Source organism: Pezoporus flaviventris, unplaced genomic scaffold (assembly GCF_033815535.1).
Source record: "Pezoporus flaviventris isolate CSIRO_AGI_PZ_B2104156 unplaced genomic scaffold, CSIRO_AGI_Pfla_v1 ptg000001l, whole genome shotgun sequence".
NCBI lineage: Eukaryota > Metazoa > Chordata > Aves > Psittaciformes > Psittacidae > Pezoporus > Pezoporus flaviventris.
The window spans coordinates 14163-30142 of NW_026892549.1; the positions used below are offsets into that span (position 1 = coordinate 14163).

The following is a 15980-nucleotide window of genomic DNA, read 5'->3' on the forward strand; positions in this document are numbered from 1 at the left end:
CGCGGAGGGATAAGGCCAAATAGGTATAACTCTACCAAATAGACTTTGTCTTTTATTTGGGGGACGGGATGGGACGGGACGGGACGACACACTCTAGACCCCAGTACAGCAATAATCCCCCCTCCATCACCCAGTTTGGCCCCATGGCCCCAAACAGGGGGTGCTGGAGAAGAGCCCCTTGCCTGGAGGTAGTACTGGGCTGCCCACCTTGCTGGCTCCATCCCAGCCCCCCCAGAGGAGATCCACAGCAGTGGAGCTGCCAGGGGGAGGCTGAGTGCTGGGGGAGGAACTGGGGGCTCCCAAAAAGTTAGGGCAGGGTTAGGAAAAGCCCTTGGTGCCATTGCTACAGCCCCAGCAGTGGGGTGGGGGGCTACAGACCCCCACAAAGGGTATCAAGGTGCTTTTGTGTAACAGCTGGTGACCCCCAAGTCTGGGGGAACAAAGGCAGGGATCACTTATGGGGTGCCCACTCTTTCCCCACACCCCTGCAAACACTGCACCCCAGGAAGGAGATTCACAGCAAAACAAACCACATGGGCCCGGGCTCCCTGTGCCAGAGCAGCACCCAGCCCATGGAAAGGGGACCCAGGCAGGCGGTGATTAGGGGGCTTTGTAGAGGTCCTTGCGCCGCCGCACCTCCTTGAGGACGCGGGCACGGAAGGCATTGGGGTGCTCCCCTGCGCCTTGCCGCAGCCCCAGCGCTGCGTGCAGCTCTGGCCGATGGGTCCGCAGGAAGGGGTTGTAGGTCTGCTCCTCCCCCAGCGTGGAGGGGCACTGCAGGGGAAAGAGGAGGGGGGCAGTGTCTCAGACCCCCGCTGGAGGCAGCACCCCCATCAGGGAGTCAGGACATCTGCCCCAGCACCCCCTTCCCCTACGGCACCTGCCATATAAGAGAGGTGATGGGAAACCCTGGGAGGGGCTTGGGTGGTGGTAGAGTGCAGTCAGGGACCCCCCAGCTCTCACCGTGATCCTCTTCTCCTGGCGCTGCTGCATCACCCACTGCCACTTCTGGTCCAGCGCAGGGTTGTCCAGCTCCAGGAGGCTGGCAAAGGTCAGGCACTCCAGTGCATACTCGTGGCCTGTGGACCCCCATGCCCTCCAGCATTACCTCCAACCAGCTCCCCAGCGGGAGCTAGGGGAACACCAATGGCTCTGCCACACTGTTGGGGACACTCACCTGGCCACAGCAGTGTGTCCTCGCCCAAGCCCATGGCCAAGTCCAGGGAGGCGAGCATGGTCTCAGCAGAGCCCTCAAACAGCCTGCCTGGACCCCCATGCAACCACCTGTCATGGGGGGAAGGACTGGGGGGTCCCCCCAAGCTCTTCCCAGGGTGGGAACCCGCTATCAACCCAGAATGGGGTCAGGCACACTCACCACAGCCAGAGAGGAAGAGGAGGTCCCCGGAGAAGAGGCAGGGGGGGCCACCGAAGGGCTCCCCGTCCAGCACGTACACCATGTGGCCCACAGTGTGGCCAGGCGTGGCAAGCGCCTGGAAGGTCAGGCAGCCCACGCTCACCTTCTCCCTGTCTGTAAGTGGGCTGCTCCGGGCACAGGGATGCACCGTCAGGGTATTGTGTCCCCTCCCCAGCACCTCAAAACCGCCACCTCCCAGTGCAACCCTTCCCTGGTGCATCAGTGTTGTGAGTGTGCCAGGTCTCCAACCACAAAGGGGGCAATGTGGTATTTGCGAGATGGACTGGTGGGTGGAGCAGATAGTGATGGTTGGGGGTGAAGCCCACCCCAAATTTACAGGGGTGCTGGGGGGGTACAGGACTTACTTGGTGAGGTCTGGGATGGAATCGAGGGCGCTGCCGTACACCTTGCAGGAGCTGTGCTGCTGGCAGAGCTCTGCGTTCCCCCCGCTGTGGTCCCTGCAGACAGGGAGGTCAGTGCCCCTGAATGCGTCCCCCCCATTTCCCTCCCCAACCGGGGTTGGGCTGGGCTTCACCTCAGCTGGGACACCCTCCACAGCAGCCACTGACTCAGTGTCCCCTCTTTGCCTCTTACCAGTGTTTGTGGGTGCAGAATATGGCCTCCAGCATCACCCCCTCTTTTTCAATGGCAGCCTGGGAATGGGGGGGACAGAGGGATTAGGGAGGGACACAAAACCCCAAGTACCAGTCTCTCCCTAAATCTCCCCAAGCTCCCCACGTGAGAATGGGCCCTTCCACCCTCCAGCCTTGCCTCAGGCACAAAGGACTGCAGGTGAGGAGCACATCTGAACCCCTTTGACCCCAGAAAAGCCAGAGACATGCCACCCCCTCAAGCAGGGACACCCAAACTGCAGGTCGGGGGGGCTGCAGGGACCTCACCTGCACAGCCAGCGGGTCAGAGGGGTCGATGGCGGCCGCATGGCCAGAGCTGGTGTCAATGACCAGGTAGCTGTAGTTGTTGGAAAGCACGGGAATAGGCAGGATTTTCACCCCTGTGGGGCACAGACAGACACACATCAAGGCACAACCCCCATGTGGGAAAGACTGCATGGGAAGGCCACACTGCCCATGTCTTAAATCCAGTTTTCAGTTAAACACGCTTTGGGCAACGTGGCAATGGAAACCCCTCCCTGCCCCACAGTGCCAGTGGGGACATGACGGGGCCACGCGGGGTGTCTCAGCAGGACTCACCAGGGAAGCAGCATGGCTGGGACACAGAGTGGCCGTGTGGGTACCGCTCCCGGGCCTTCCTCACCTGCCGCTGATAGAAGAGGTAGCCCAGCCGCGTGCGGGTGTACAGGCTGTACCTGGGGAGGGCAGACACCCCCAGCATTAACCTACAGCACCCCCAAGGGGCTCATTCCGTGAGGGGGCTGCTGCCTGGTTCGGGACCCCCACGGGGGACACGTACAAGGTCACTTTCACACCTTAGGGGATGGAAGTGGTGTCCTTCCCACTTTCCTGCCCTGCATCTGCAGAGAGCAGAGCTGGTTTCACTGCAATTGCTATGGGCAGCAAGGACGGGGAAGGAGGGTGGGGGTGGGAAGGCATCACAGCAGGGGTGTCCATCTGTCCATCTGTCTGTCCAGGATGGCTCTGCTCACCACGAAGGGATGGAGCCCCACGGCCTTGCCTGCAACCGTGCTCTGGCTGCTGAGTATCCCCAGCTGCCCTTCCTTTCCCTCAGCCCTGGGGGGGCCGTGCCCAGGGCTAACCCCACTCCGAGGACCTCCTCCGGGTGCCACGGCCCTGGGCAAGAGGGAAGAGGGAGGAAAACAGGCCGAGGAAAAGGGAAGCAAGAAATGCTCCCGCAGCATTTCTACACAGGGGTGCAACAGATGCAGAGTGGGGGCTCAGGGGAACGCCCCATTTATACAGCAGCATTTTGGGACTGGGGACAGGGACCGGTACCATGAAGGACATGCAAAGACCAGGGTTGCAAAGCCCTTCCCGGGGCGAAGGGCATGCCCCTGATGGCCACATCCTCCACGCTGGCACGGGCAGGTACACCGGGGAGGGATCCTGGCAGGAGCCGGGCCTCTCTGCAGCCGTGGGGGTTGGGAACCCGAAGCCGGGAACTCCTGCCAGCAGCGGGCAGCAAGGCCACGGCGGGGGCACCGGGCGGGTTAATGATTAGACCCGAGGGAAGGAGCGCCGGGATGGAGTACCAGGTCCGAGGGGGATCATAACCGTGCTGGGGAGCCAAGGGCTGACTGCCGGCCCTGCGGAGCATCCCTGTAACGCGGCTGACACCGCCTGCCCTTCTCCCCATCAGCCGGGCGGGCTGAACACCCAAGCGGTGCTGGAGCGCACCGGGCTGGCCCCGCTGCAATCCAAAGGGGGACTCCGCGCAAGCAGGGACGGACGGGCCGCTCCTCCCGGAGGCAGAACAAAGGCGGGCGGCGGCAGCTCCCTCCCGGCGGGGCTTACTGGAGCGGCGGGCACTCACCCCAGGCGGAACAGCAGCGGGCCGGCGAGGTCCATGAATGAGACGACGGCGCGGCAGGCGAGGCGGCGGAGGGGCAGGCAGGCGGCCGCGAACCCACGTGCACCGGCTGCCAGAGCCCGTAGCGCAGCCCGGCCATAGCTCCGCTGCCGCCCGCCCCGCCCCGCGGCCATGCCGCCACCGGCACGCCCCGCAACGTGGGTCACGCTGCCGCCATCCCGGCCACGCCCATTCCTCGCCGCCGCGTCCCCTGCTGGTTACGGCGCGTCACTGCCGCGTGGAACGGGGGGGGACGGACGCGAAGGAGCGCAGAGATCGCGTGAGCGGCGGCGAGGAGGGGATTCCCCACCCTACCGGCGCCGAAAGGGGTGTCCTCCAGCTGACGTCACTGCATAGAAAAGGAGGGTCCTGACGTGACGTCAGAGATCCCGGAGGTGCGGGTGGGGTCCCGTTCGGGGCGAGGGGGTCGGTTTAGCGGGGTCCGTCCCAGGGAGCGCCCCCTCATCTCCCTGCTTTATCGGCCCCTGGGGCGCAGCAGCGCGGAGTTGCCGCGGGGGGGCGCGGCAGGCGGGAGGGCGGTCGGTGCCTTCCCCCGCCCCGTCCGCTCCGTCTGCCCCGTCCCGGCTGGTCGCGGCCGCCGCCCGGCGGAGCAGTGCGCAGCAGGTAGGGTGACCCGGTTCCGCTCCCGGTCCCCGCGTAGGGCCGCTGACAAGGGTGAGACACGGGGAACCACCCCCCGTCCTGGTGGTGTCCCCACTCTTTCTCCGACTGCCCCCCGCGGGTTCCCCCCTCCCGGGTCCCCTCTCACTCCCCCTGTCCCGGCGCCTTCCGGTGCCACAGGCAGCGGGGCCGTGTCCCAGAGGGGACTGAGTGAGGGTGGGAGGCCTGTCCCTGAACCTCTGGGCCGTGCTGCGACCCCTCGCACCCGCATCCCTGGGGTGGGGGACATTTCGGGTCGCGGTTGGGCGCGGCGGGGGAGCTGGGCCGGACCGGGGTCCCGCGGGAGGGACGGAGGGCAGGAGCCCACGGACAGGACCCCGCTGTGGGGCTGGTTCTGATTTCCCGACCCCACGGAATAACGTGAAGAGGAAACCGGGGCACAGTGTGGGGTGGTCGAGAGGAAGCACCGTCCTTTGTGCTGTGGAAGGTGAACCCGCGGACCGGTGGGGTGTCTCAGGAGGTGAGGGCACGGGTCTGTGCCCGCAGGGTATGGCGTGGCACCGTGGGGTACCCGCCCGCGGTGAGGCACTGGGGTGGGGTACAGAGAGGCAGCGGTGATGCTGAACTCTGGCGAACTCGTGCCCTGTGTGAGCGGCACGGGGGCAGGCGGCAGGGATCCCGGCTCAGGTGGCGCTGGAACCCTCTGGCTCAGCAGGGCTGGGCTGAGCCAGGCTAAGTTGGGTTGTGCTGTACGGGGCCATGCTGTGCTGTACCAGGCTGTGCCATCCTGTATCAAGCCATGCCATGCTGTACCACGGGGTCCTCTGTGTCTCACCCTTGTCAGCAGCTCCGTGCCGTACCAAGCTGTACCATCCTGGTGGGAGCTTCCAGGCTCTTCTAGGAAGTCAGCAGCTTTTCCAGGCGGCCTCAACATGGGGAGCCATGGGAAAAGCAGGAAGCCCTGGCCCCCACCTCAAACCTTGGTGCCCCCCCAAGGTGGCCTTTGGCACCCAGGCTCCCTGTGGAGCTGGTGATGGTGGGGCCTGAGCTAGCTGAAACACTGGGGTGTCTGCTGGGCACACTTCCCAGTCCGTTCGGGGGGCTGTGCTGGGGGTGACAGCCGCCTGTGCCCTGGGTCCTGCCACATGTGCCTTATCTGTGCTGAGTCATGGTGCTGTGCTGAGCAGCACCCTGTCCCAGGGGATGGCACGTCACGACGGGGCCACTGAGCCAGCCCCAGTGGCCTTGTGGCTGGCAACCTGTGGTTTCAGAGCCCCGCAGTGCCGTGGCCTGGGGAGGGTGAAGGGTGCTGCCTGCCTCCCTGGGTGCGGCGGCCGCAGGGACCTGTCAGGCTGGTTTCTGCCGCATCCCCAAGGCCACCCCACTGGGGTGGGACAGGGGGGGCTGGGGCAGGCAGCAGACCCTGCCATGAGGTGCTTGGCATGGGCACAGGGTGAGACGCCCCGATGGCCGTGTGCTGGCTGCATACAGCCCGCTTTCCCGTCGGTTCCCTCCTGACCACTCTGGTCCTACCTAACCAGGTGCCAGTCATGGAGGTTTTCCTGTGGTCAGGCCCCTGTTTCAGGCCTTCATTGGCCTCAGAGAGGAGGTGGTGCCAAGGGGCACCGTGTGCTTTTTGGGACTCTGCAGAGTAGGGAAAGTGAAACTTCCCAATTGGTCACTGCCACGATGGTTATTTTTGGTACCCCTGTCATTGTGATGGTGAAAGATGGCATGGCTGGGACAGACAGAAGGTGGGAGGGACAGAGGGACAGACACTGAGCCCTGGCACTGTGGCCCACCCAGCCTGGCTGCGGGAAGCGCTGGCGTCACACTGGAGGAAGTGCCCATTCCCACCCAGCCTATTCCCGTCAGGGGTTGGATCCTTGTCCCTTCGCAGGGACTGTCCTGGGGTCACATCCCTGCTGTGTGTGGGGAGGCTGTGGGGGGCCCTGGCTCCTGTCTGGGGCTCAGTGTGGGCATCCCCAACTGACAGCACTGGCGGGTGGCAGGCCTGGCACTGGCTCCTGGCAATTCTGTTGTTTTCCAGGGTTTGGAGATCCTGCCTTCTTCCTCCTCCTGCTCCTCCTGCTCCTCCTCCAGGCACCCTGCCCAGCAGCTGGCCCTGGGCCCGGGCTGGCTGCTCTCGGCTCTTGGGGCTCTGCACGGGGGCCCGGCGCAGCCGGGGAGGGGAGCTCAGCCCCGGAGTGGGGGGTCCTGGCTCTCCAGGGGCCATCCACCTCCTTCTGGGGTGATGCAGATGGCACTTGTCACTGTAAGCCCCTGGGAGGACTCTGGCATTCTGGAGCTGCTGTGTGACCCACTGGGCTGACGGGTGGGCGCACCCCGGAATGGAAGTGGGGCAGTGGGGTCTGCACGGGTGTGATCAGGGTGATGCTGTTTGGCCCCAGCACGTTGCTACCAGGAGCCAGAGGCCAGCCCGGGCATGGTGCGTGGTGTACGTGCTCTGTACCCCCCGGCAATGGCAGGGTGGGCTCCAGCGGCCACAGAGGTCACGTCCCCCCCTGCTGTGGTGTCTTGAGTCAGCGCGTGGCCATGCCCTGCCCGTGGCTGCCACTGACGCAGGCGCTGGGGACTCAGAACACAGGAATGGGGTGGCCCTGGTTGGAGGACTGGGGACCTCCTGCACGTCTCATTGACCCACTGTTGTTGAGGTCAACTCACCCTTATTAATTAGATGCCTCTATTAAAGTGGGAGGGGGAAGTTTTCGGGCTCCACTGTCCCCTGTGTCCCTGCAGCTCCACTCGCCAGGGATACGTCTTGCCTGGGGAGGGGGACCTGAGCTAAGAACCCCCCCATCTTCTCTCCCCTCCAGGTGCCTGTGGGAGACGCAGGGAGCCAGCATGGCGCAGCCCAGTGCACCCCCTGCCTATGATGACAAGAACCCTCTGTACCCCCCACCCCCGGCCGGGTACCCCCAGCCACCCCACTATGGGGGGTACCCCCAGCCTGGGGGCTACCACCCACAGCCTGGGGGATACCCCACAGCAGGGGGGTATGCACAACCAGGGGGGTACCCAGGGGCAGGGGCATACCCCCAGCCGGGGATGGCCATGCCCACCATGCCTATGCGGTTTGGTAAGTGGGGGCATCTTGGGGTTCTTTGGGGGAGGAAGGGGGGCACTAGAAATAGGGATGCTATGGGGGGGAGCTGCATGGCTGACCCTGGTGCTGATGGTGTCCCTCACCGCAGGTGACAATGGCATGGGGGATGGCTCCCCATTCCAATCGGCCGACTGGGATGACAGGAAAGTCCGGCACACCTTCATCCGCAAGGCAAGTCCTACAGGGCTGGGGGCACCTGTTAGGGTGGGGGCCATGCGCTGACCCTCCCCTCTCTTGCAGGTCTATGCCATCATCTCCTTGCAGCTCCTGGTGACAGTGGGGATCATCGCCGTGTTCACCTTTGTGTGAGTGGAGGGTTCCTCCTTAGCCTTGACCAGAAGAGGGAGGGGTCCTGACCCTTTGTCCTCTGGGGGATCCTGAGGAGACAATCGTTCCTGACCCCCCTTCCCTGACACTCGTCCCTCCTATCCCACAGCCACCCTGTCCGCTCCTTCGTCCAGAGGAACGTCGCCATCTACTATGCCTCATAGTGAGTAGGGGTCTGCTGCCTTATGCCCCCCATCCTGGGTGGTCTGCAGGAGCTGGCACCCCACAGTCACAGTCTCCAGCCCTGGGGGTCCTGGTGGGGGGATCGCAGAGTTGACACCCTCTGACATTCTCTGTCTCTGCAGTGCTGTGTTCCTGGTGACCTACCTGGTGCTTGCCTGCTGCCAGGGTCCCCGGTGAGTTGATGGTGGCTGGGACCACTGCAATGACAGGGTGTGGATGTAGGGGGGGGTCTCCAGGGCATCAGGAGCAGGGTGTTTGCCTAGAGGGTGGGGAGCAGGGGGACACAACATGGCCACTGTCACCAGCTGACCTCCCTACCCTGGTTTCATCCGCAGGAGACGCTTTCCCTGGAACATCATCCTGCTGAGCATCTTTGTGAGTGGGATAGGGTTGGGGGGGGGAGCTGGCGGTGCCCCCATGGCAACCCAGCTCCCCGTGCCGGCTGGGGGGATAGAGGGATAGGCAGGGGCAGCCAGGAACTGCTGCACTCCATGGGGCTGCCCACCCCCTGAGCCCACCCTTCTCTCCTGCAGACGCTGGCCATGGGGCTGATGACGGGGACAATTGCCAGGTATGCCCTGGGCCCTGTGGTGACAGGAACTGGACTCCCTCTCGTCCTGCACGATGCAGCTGGCTCAAATGAGAGGCTGCTGGAAGCCAGGGGACACCTTGATCCCTTGGGGTTGGGGACAGCAGGGTCCCTGTCCAGGATCGGGGCTGGGAGGGTCACCAAAACCCCCTGGGAAGGGGACACCAAAGCTTGGGGTGACTCTGGTTGTCCCCTCCATTTGCAGCATGTACCGCACCAATGCTGTCCTGATCGCCATGCTCATCACCGCCATTGTGGCCATCATTGTCACCATCTTCTGCTTCCAGACCAAGGCAAGGAGGGGGATGTGCCCTGCCCTGGTGGGGGTCGGGCACAGGGAGCCAGGTGGTGGGGACACGCTGGGCTCTCCCATGACGTGCGTGTGTGTCTCCTTCTCTGTAAGGTTGATTTTACATCGTGTCCGGGTCTCTTCTGTGTGCTGGGCATCGTGGTCATGGTGACCGGGATCGTCACCGCCATCGTCCTCTCCTTCAAATATGTGAGTGGGGGGGCAGAGGGCCTGTGGGGTGCCGTGGGTGTCCCTGGTGGGGCATCTGCAGGGCTGGCAGGGGGGTTCGGGTGCCCCCCTTTGAGGGAAGCAGGGTGTGGTGCTGGCCATGGCACAGGCAGCTTGCCCGCAGGGAGAGGGTGGGTTGGCGTCAGCAGCAGCTCCTTGGATCCGGGTGCGGGCAGGACGTGCCCTGCCTTGCCCGCTGCCTGCCAGGCTCACCCTGCCCGTGTCCCTCTCCCCGCGCAGGTCCCCTGGCTCCACATGCTCTATGCAGCCATCGGCGCCATCGCCTTCACCCTGGTGAGTTGATGGCTGGGGTGGCAGAGGGTGTCAGGCAGGGACTTGGGGGGGAACCCTGCCTTGGAACTTGCCTGACGCTCTCTGCTCCACCCCAGTTCCTTGCCTATGACACCCAACTTGTGCTGGGGAACAGGAAGAACACATTAAGCCCTGAGGAGTACATCTATGGTGCCCTCACCATCTACACCGACATCATCTACATCTTCACCTTCATCCTGCAGATCGTGGGCCGCGATTAGCCTGAGACCCCTCCTGTCCCCACCCTGCTGCCCCTCACCCCTTTCTCTGGCCTCTGTACAGGATATGGCCACTTACCACAACTCCTAACGCTTTGGCATCCCTACCCATAGACTGCTAAGGAAAGGGCTTCCCTTGACCCACCCCCACAAGCCTCCAAGGGTAGCGTGGGGGAACCAGCTGCCTGTGTTTAGGCAGTGCCCAACCTCAGCACTGCTTGCTGAGGCCATGCTGGCGGTGCCGGGCTGGTAGCAGAGTGCCACGGTCCTGCCTGGGCTCAGGGAGCTCGCAGCAGCACTGGGACTGTGTTGGGATGTTTCTGGGAGAGTCCGGTCAGTGTCATTCACTCGGTGCCTTAAACGCGGCTCAGGCCATGTCCCATTCCTGAGCTGCGGCAGTGCCCGGTGCGGGCAGGGTGGGGAACCCTGTGGTGGTACTCGTGGCAGAGCTCGTGTTCCCAAGGCCCTGCAGCTGTGGCCGTGGACGAAGTTGCACTTGCTAAATAAAACACTTTAATTTTGCAGACTGTCCCAGTCTCACTGCGGTGGCAACTGCCCTGGAACCCCACAGGCAGCCTCCATGGGGGCTGCGGCCCTGGGCAGCGCAAACCCTGCTTTGGGATGGATAAACCAAGGTCAAGCTGCCCAGGGCTGGCCTCCCTCCCTGGCCTGTACTCCTCCACCTGGCTGCAGAGCAGCTGGGTTCCTCCCTGAGAGCAGGGGAGCAGGCAGGACTGGGACTCAGCACTGAGGCAGTGACTGCAGTGGCAACCGAGCTGTTCCACTCATGAGGGATGGTGTTTATTTGTCCCTATCCAACCCCACAACCACCCCATGGGCTACACAGGGAGTGCAGGTGCCGGTGCTGTGTGTCCTGTGGGGCTGGTGTCCCCTTGACCAGTCCCTTTGGGGTGCCAGGCTTGGGGTGGGGGCAGCCTGGCTATGCCCCCCTGGCCACCCTCTTGTATCGCTCTGACTCGTACTCGCCCCGGGTGGCTTCTACCATCTTTTGGCGGATTTTGAGCTGCTCCAGGCGGTTTTTGTCCACTTCCCGCTTCACCAGGAGGAAGAGGATGATGCCAGAGGGCAATCCGATGGCCCTGCAGGACAGACAGGGGGCAGAAGATGCAAGAGAGCTGGTGGGAAACAATTGCCCTGTGCCACTCTGGGGCGCACAGACACCTCCCAGCTCAGCTCTCCAGGCCCCCATGACTCCTTGTGTCCACCCCCAGGCCCTGCAGAGCAGCAGTCTCCTGGTGCCGAGCTTCTCCTGCCACCCGAGCCACTCACCAGGCCACCCCCACCGGCTTCATCGGGTTCTTGCCCTTCTTGCGGGTGGGAATGTACTCCACCCCCTCGGGGAGCCCGCCACGGCCAGGCTCCGGCCCGGACTGTGGCCCCGCTGGCCGGTGGCAGCTCTGCCTGAGGAGCCGTGTGCCAGGAGGGGACAGGCAAAACCGGGGCCGGGCACTACGCGCTGCTGGTCCTGCTGCCAAGAGCAGCCCTGCGGGGAGAGAGGCGTCAGGGACAGGCGACCATGGGGCAGCGTGGGGAGCCCAGCCTGAGCCCTACCCCTGCCCCGCCCAACCCCGGCGGCAGGGGGCGCTAGAGGGCGGGGCCTAGACAAAGGGGCGCGGCTCTCCGCCTGGCGGAGCGGGCCGGCTCTCGGGTGGCCCCGGTGGCTGTGTGGCATGCCGCGGGGGGACCCTCCCTCCCCGGGGCCGCGCCCCTCCGCCCGCCGTTACCGCGCAGCGTGCCGAGCGCCGCCGCCATGGCGATCCGTGCAGGTGCGCGGCAGCCCCGCGGCATGCCGGGAGCTGCAGTCCGCCGAGCGGGGGTGCCGTGCAAGGCGCTGACAGGACTGCGCGCGGAAAACTACATCTCCCAGAGGGCACCGCGCGGGGCGGGCTCTGCCCAGCGCTGCTGGCGGAAGGGGCGGGGTCCGGGTGAGGACGCTGCCGGGTTGGCTGAGGCGGCGGGGCGGCCGGCGGGGATTGGCCAGGGCGGGCCGAGCGGCGGAAGTGGCGGCGGCGGCGGGGCGGGGCGCGCGGGCAGACCGGCATGGAGCCCGCCGAGGGGCCGGGAGTGGTGGACTTCCACGGCGATGAGGAGATCATCGAGGTGGTGGAGTTGGGCCCGCCCGGTCCGGGTGAGACGGGGACCCCGCGCCTCGCACCGGGCAGCGCCTCCAGCCGGGGCAGCGGGCCCGCTCTGGCCCCGCACCAGCGCCAGGCCAGGCCCTGCCCTGCCGCGGCGCCCGGCCTGTTCTGTTCCCCCTCCGATCCCCCCGGGGCCTTCGGCCTCTCCCTGCGTCGCGCCCCGCTGCTGTGCGGCTCTTTCGCTCCGGGTCTCCTGGCCGCGGTGGCGTCGTGGTGGCGCGGGCCCCAAGGACCCCCCAGCACACCCAGTGCCCTGCGGTGGCCGATCCGGGCAGGCCGCGAGCCGAGCCCTGACCTCTGCCCCCTCCAGATGACCTGGCCGACGAGATGGAGGACGTGGATTTTGACGAGGCGGGAGAAGAGCCCGATGCTGAGACGTGGGAGACGGAGGACGAGGAGGGCGGGGGGGACAGCATGGAGCCGCAGGATGACAGCGAGGTCACGTTCTCCCTGCACTCGGGTGAGTGCGCGGCACGGGCAGTGGCCGCCGGGGTCTCCTTCGGGACCTGCTCCCACAGGCTGACGTTCACCGGGTTGAGGGGGGTGCAGGTTAAGGTCCTTGAACACCACTGGTTCCTGGCTGTGCCTGGGATGGCCATCAGAACTCGGGGCTGCCTCGGGCTGTGCTCGTTTATACCTTACACTCTGGCAGAGAAGCCCTTTGAGCCCCTTACCATGGTAGCACACCCTGAGCTCTGCAGAGAGCGCGTGATGCGCTTCCCCTATGGGAAGCGATTCCCACTGGTTTGGTTGGGAGTTCAGCTGGCTGTGCGGTTTGGATGCCCTGGAATGCCAAGTGGGGTGTGAGCAGTGTCTGAGCTGTGTGGCCTCTCTTTACTTTTCTGTGAAGCTTCTGTTTTCTGCGTGAGCCTTGACCCTAAGACCAACACGCTGGCAGTGACGGGTGGGGAGGACGACAAGGCCTTTGTGTGGCGCGTGAGTGATGGAGAGCTCCTGTTCGAATGCACAGGTGAGGTGCTCGAGGGTTGTTCAAGCCCTGCCCCTCCCTGGCCATGCTCATCCCCAGCCAATGCTCTGCTGGAGCCAGTCTCCTGACTGTCCTCCGTGGCTCTGCCTGAGCAGTCTCTCCCCCAATGCCTCCAGGGCACAAGGACTCAGTCACCTGTGCTGGCTTCAGTCATGACTCTGTGTTTGTTGCCACTGGTGACATGTCCGGGCTTATCAAAGTATGGCGGGTGGAAGCCAAGGAAGAAGTGTGGTCCTTTGAAGTGGGGGACTTGGAGGTGAGTGGTAGGATTCCTGGTGCTATGGGAAGCCCATGAGCCAGCATGGGTGGTGGTGGGGACACGCAACCCTCATGATGCTGCCTGTTCTCTCTGCCCAGTGGATGGAGTGGCACCCTCAAGCCCACGTCCTTCTGGCAGGCACAGCGGATGGCAACTCCTGGATGTGGAAAATCCCCAGCGGAGACTGCAAAACCTTCCAGGGCCCTGCGTGCCCAGCCACATGTGGCAGGATCCTGCCTGACGGTGAGGCATGGAGGCTGTCCAGGGTGGGGAATGTCACCAGCACTGTGACAGATCCTGCTGCCACCTCTGTCCTCCTGTGTCTGCCAGTCTGTGCTGAGGGATGAGTGGGGCTCTGGTTCTATCTGCTGGTCTTGTCTCACCCAGGGAAGAGAGCAGTGGTGGGGTACGAGGATGGGACCATGCGAATCTGGGACCTGAAGCAGGGAACCTCACTGCATGTCCTGAAAGGTACAGAAGAGCTTAATCACCTGGGGTGCTCCCTATTTGGGGAACATCCCCTTCCAGTGGGCTCTGAGCTCTGCACAGGTGGGAAGATGGCACATTCCAGGGCCAGGGAGGGAGACTGGTACTGGGTTTCCCCCTCCCTGCGGGTGCTGGCAGAGCCGGGGCAGGTGGAGGCTGCAGGAAGGGTTTTGAGGCCCACCCGATCTCCATGGGGAGGACATGTGGAGCTCATAGCTGTCCTGCTCACCCCCAGGCCAGGATGGCCATCAGGACCCCTTGACGTGCTTGGCCAGCAATCAGGACGGCAGTTTGATCCTGACGGGCTCCGTGGACTGCAACGCCAAGCTGGTCAACTGCGCCACGGGCAAGGTGGGTGTCCGCGCAGGCGGAGCCAGGAGCCGCCGGGGACCAGCCTGGGTGTGCCGGCGGTTCACAGCTCTGCCGGCCCCGAGCAGCCCGTGGTGGTTCCCCGGCAGCCAACAGGAGGCGACCGCGGCCAACACAGCCGCGGTGGGGCTCAGGGCCGGTCCCGCGGGGCTCGGAGCTGGAGCAGGTTCCCCCCCTTGTTTGCTCCGAGGAGCTGAGGTTTTGGGCTGGATCCCGAAGGGAACCTCGATGCGGCGGGGGTCCCTTCCCCTCCCTCAGACACTCTCCAGCCTCCCTCCACGCAGGTGGTGTGCGTGTTCAAGATGGAAAGCACGTCCCCCAAGGCCCCTGGTGGTGAGAGCGAAGAGGCAGAGTCCAACTCGGTGGAGTCCCTGGGCTTCTGTAATGTGTGAGTGTGGGGACAGCCCCTCTTCAGTGTGGGATCTTACAGGGGGTGTTTCCATCCCTTGCACTTGCTCTGCTACGTTTCTCATCTCCATCCTCCCCAGCTGGCTGTGGAGAGCCTGGGTCACTTGGGTGTGACACGGAGGACAAGAGACACCATATGATCAGTCCTCCCTACAACCCGGTGGGTTTCTGAGAGAGCCTGATGGGCCACTGTTGGGCCAGGATAGCCTCCAGACTTGGCTGCTGGGGATCTTTCCTACCAGGACAGTGTCTTCTGTCTTGTGAACCTCAGGCTGGTTACTGACTGTCTCTGTCCTGTTGTGTTTCCTGATCAGGTTGTCCCTCACCTTCTTGATACGCAAGGGTTTGCCTTCAACCTTGACGTGCTTCCATCTCTGCTTCCCCCAGGCCCACGTAATGCCTGTTCCCCTTTCTGCAGGATGCCGTTGGCTGCTGTGGGGTACCTGGATGGCACGCTGGCTATCTATGATCTCTCGACACAGAGCTTGAGGCATAAGTGCCAACATGAGGTACTGCCCTACCACCCCCTCCCTTTGCCTGGGGGGTACTCTTTGGGCCCAGCCAAGACCTCCCTTGGAGCCCAGGGCCTTTCCTGGGGCCAGTTCCCAATTTGTGCTTCTCCCTCAGCCCCTTGGGCTTCCCCAGAGGCAGTCACAGTCCCTGCACAGAGGATGTGCCCCAGAGCCTGGCCCTGGGGGCTGGCCCTCCTATGCAGACAGCACTAGGGGAACCCGTGGGGGGAGCTGAGCCTTGCTGGGGTCCCGAGTCCTCACCCTGTGGCCTCCCCCTGCCATAGTCGGGGATTGTGCAGTTGCTGTGGGAGGAGAGCTCGGCCGTGGTGTACACCTGCAGCCTGGACGGGGCCGTGCGGCTCTGGGACGCGCGCTCAGGGAAGATGATCAGCGAGTACCGAGGGCACTCGGCCGAAATCCTCGACTTTGCTGTCAACAAGTGAGTGGGGAACCCCTGCACCCCTTCCCTCATGGGACTGGGGGTGGGGGTGCCATCATGGGCTTGTCTCTCCTTTGGGTGCCCCTGGGGTCTGTTGCTCAGGTCCATGCTGAGACTTTAGGGTCCCAACAGGGAGCAAGATGGAGCTGGGCCCAAAGATGCCTGAAGCCCCCAGCTCCATCTCTGAGCCCTGTCTCCCTCCAGGGATGCCTCCATTGTGGTGACAACCTCTGGTGACCACCAAGCCAAAGTGTTCTGCGTGCAGCGTCCTGATCGCTAGGAGCTGTGCTGAGGGATGTGTCCTGGCTCTGCTGCCAGGGGCTTGTGTACAGAGGGAAGGAGGAGACGGGTTCCACCACCCTTCTCCAGCACATGCTTTGTAATTTTCCAGTCTGCCTCACTCTGCCCTCACCATCTGGGGGCCAAGGCTGGGGTTTTGTATGAAAGTGTCTTTTAATTATATAAATTATTTCACTTATCTGGATGCCATCCACTTTCCTTGTTGGAGGGAAGAAGACCTGCGGAACTACGCTCCCTCCCTCCTCAG

The 15980-nt window shown here is 64.1% G+C and overlaps 3 protein-coding genes across 4 annotated transcripts; 2 read left to right on the forward strand and 1 right to left on the reverse strand.

The window, feature by feature from the left end:
• Positions 1-85: 85 nt before the first annotated feature.
• LOC133270580 (probable hydrolase PNKD) lies at positions 86-3958 on the reverse strand. The gene is made up of 9 exons (XM_061455985.1): positions 3884-3958; positions 2626-2741; positions 2314-2426; positions 2009-2067; positions 1780-1872; positions 1376-1539; positions 1178-1264; positions 964-1079; positions 86-774 (listed from the first exon to the last, which is right to left on the reverse strand). The coding sequence occupies exons 1-9, from the start codon at positions 3916-3918 to the stop codon at positions 601-603; spliced, it is 957 nt and encodes a 318-aa protein (XP_061311969.1). The 5' UTR covers positions 3919-3958; the 3' UTR covers positions 86-600.
• AAMP (angio associated migratory cell protein) lies at positions 3945-15911 on the forward strand. The gene is made up of 12 exons (XM_061455852.1): positions 3945-3957; positions 11871-11962; positions 12283-12432; positions 12823-12942; positions 13077-13216; positions 13318-13462; positions 13607-13690; positions 13941-14056; positions 14359-14462; positions 14901-14991; positions 15279-15433; positions 15638-15911. Exons 2-12 carry the CDS (start codon positions 11875-11877, stop codon positions 15711-15713), a joined length of 1269 nt encoding a protein of 422 aa, XP_061311836.1. The 5' UTR covers positions 3945-3957; positions 11871-11874; the 3' UTR covers positions 15714-15911.
• Positions 4382-10337, forward strand: TMBIM1 (transmembrane BAX inhibitor motif containing 1). Of its 2 annotated transcripts, none has more exons than XM_061456109.1 (12): positions 4382-4543; positions 7378-7640; positions 7756-7838; positions 7908-7972; positions 8104-8157; positions 8300-8350; positions 8513-8552; positions 8711-8748; positions 8972-9059; positions 9170-9265; positions 9524-9577; positions 9673-10337. In XM_061456109.1, exons 2-12 carry the CDS (start codon positions 7406-7408, stop codon positions 9814-9816), a joined length of 948 nt encoding a protein of 315 aa, XP_061312093.1. In that variant the 5' UTR covers positions 4382-4543; positions 7378-7405; the 3' UTR covers positions 9817-10337. The 2 variants fall into 2 exon arrangements, with proteins under 2 accessions (XP_061312093.1, XP_061312180.1); XM_061456196.1 differs by lacking the exon at positions 4382-4543 and adding an exon at positions 4560-4594.
• Positions 15912-15980: the final 69 nt, after the last annotated feature.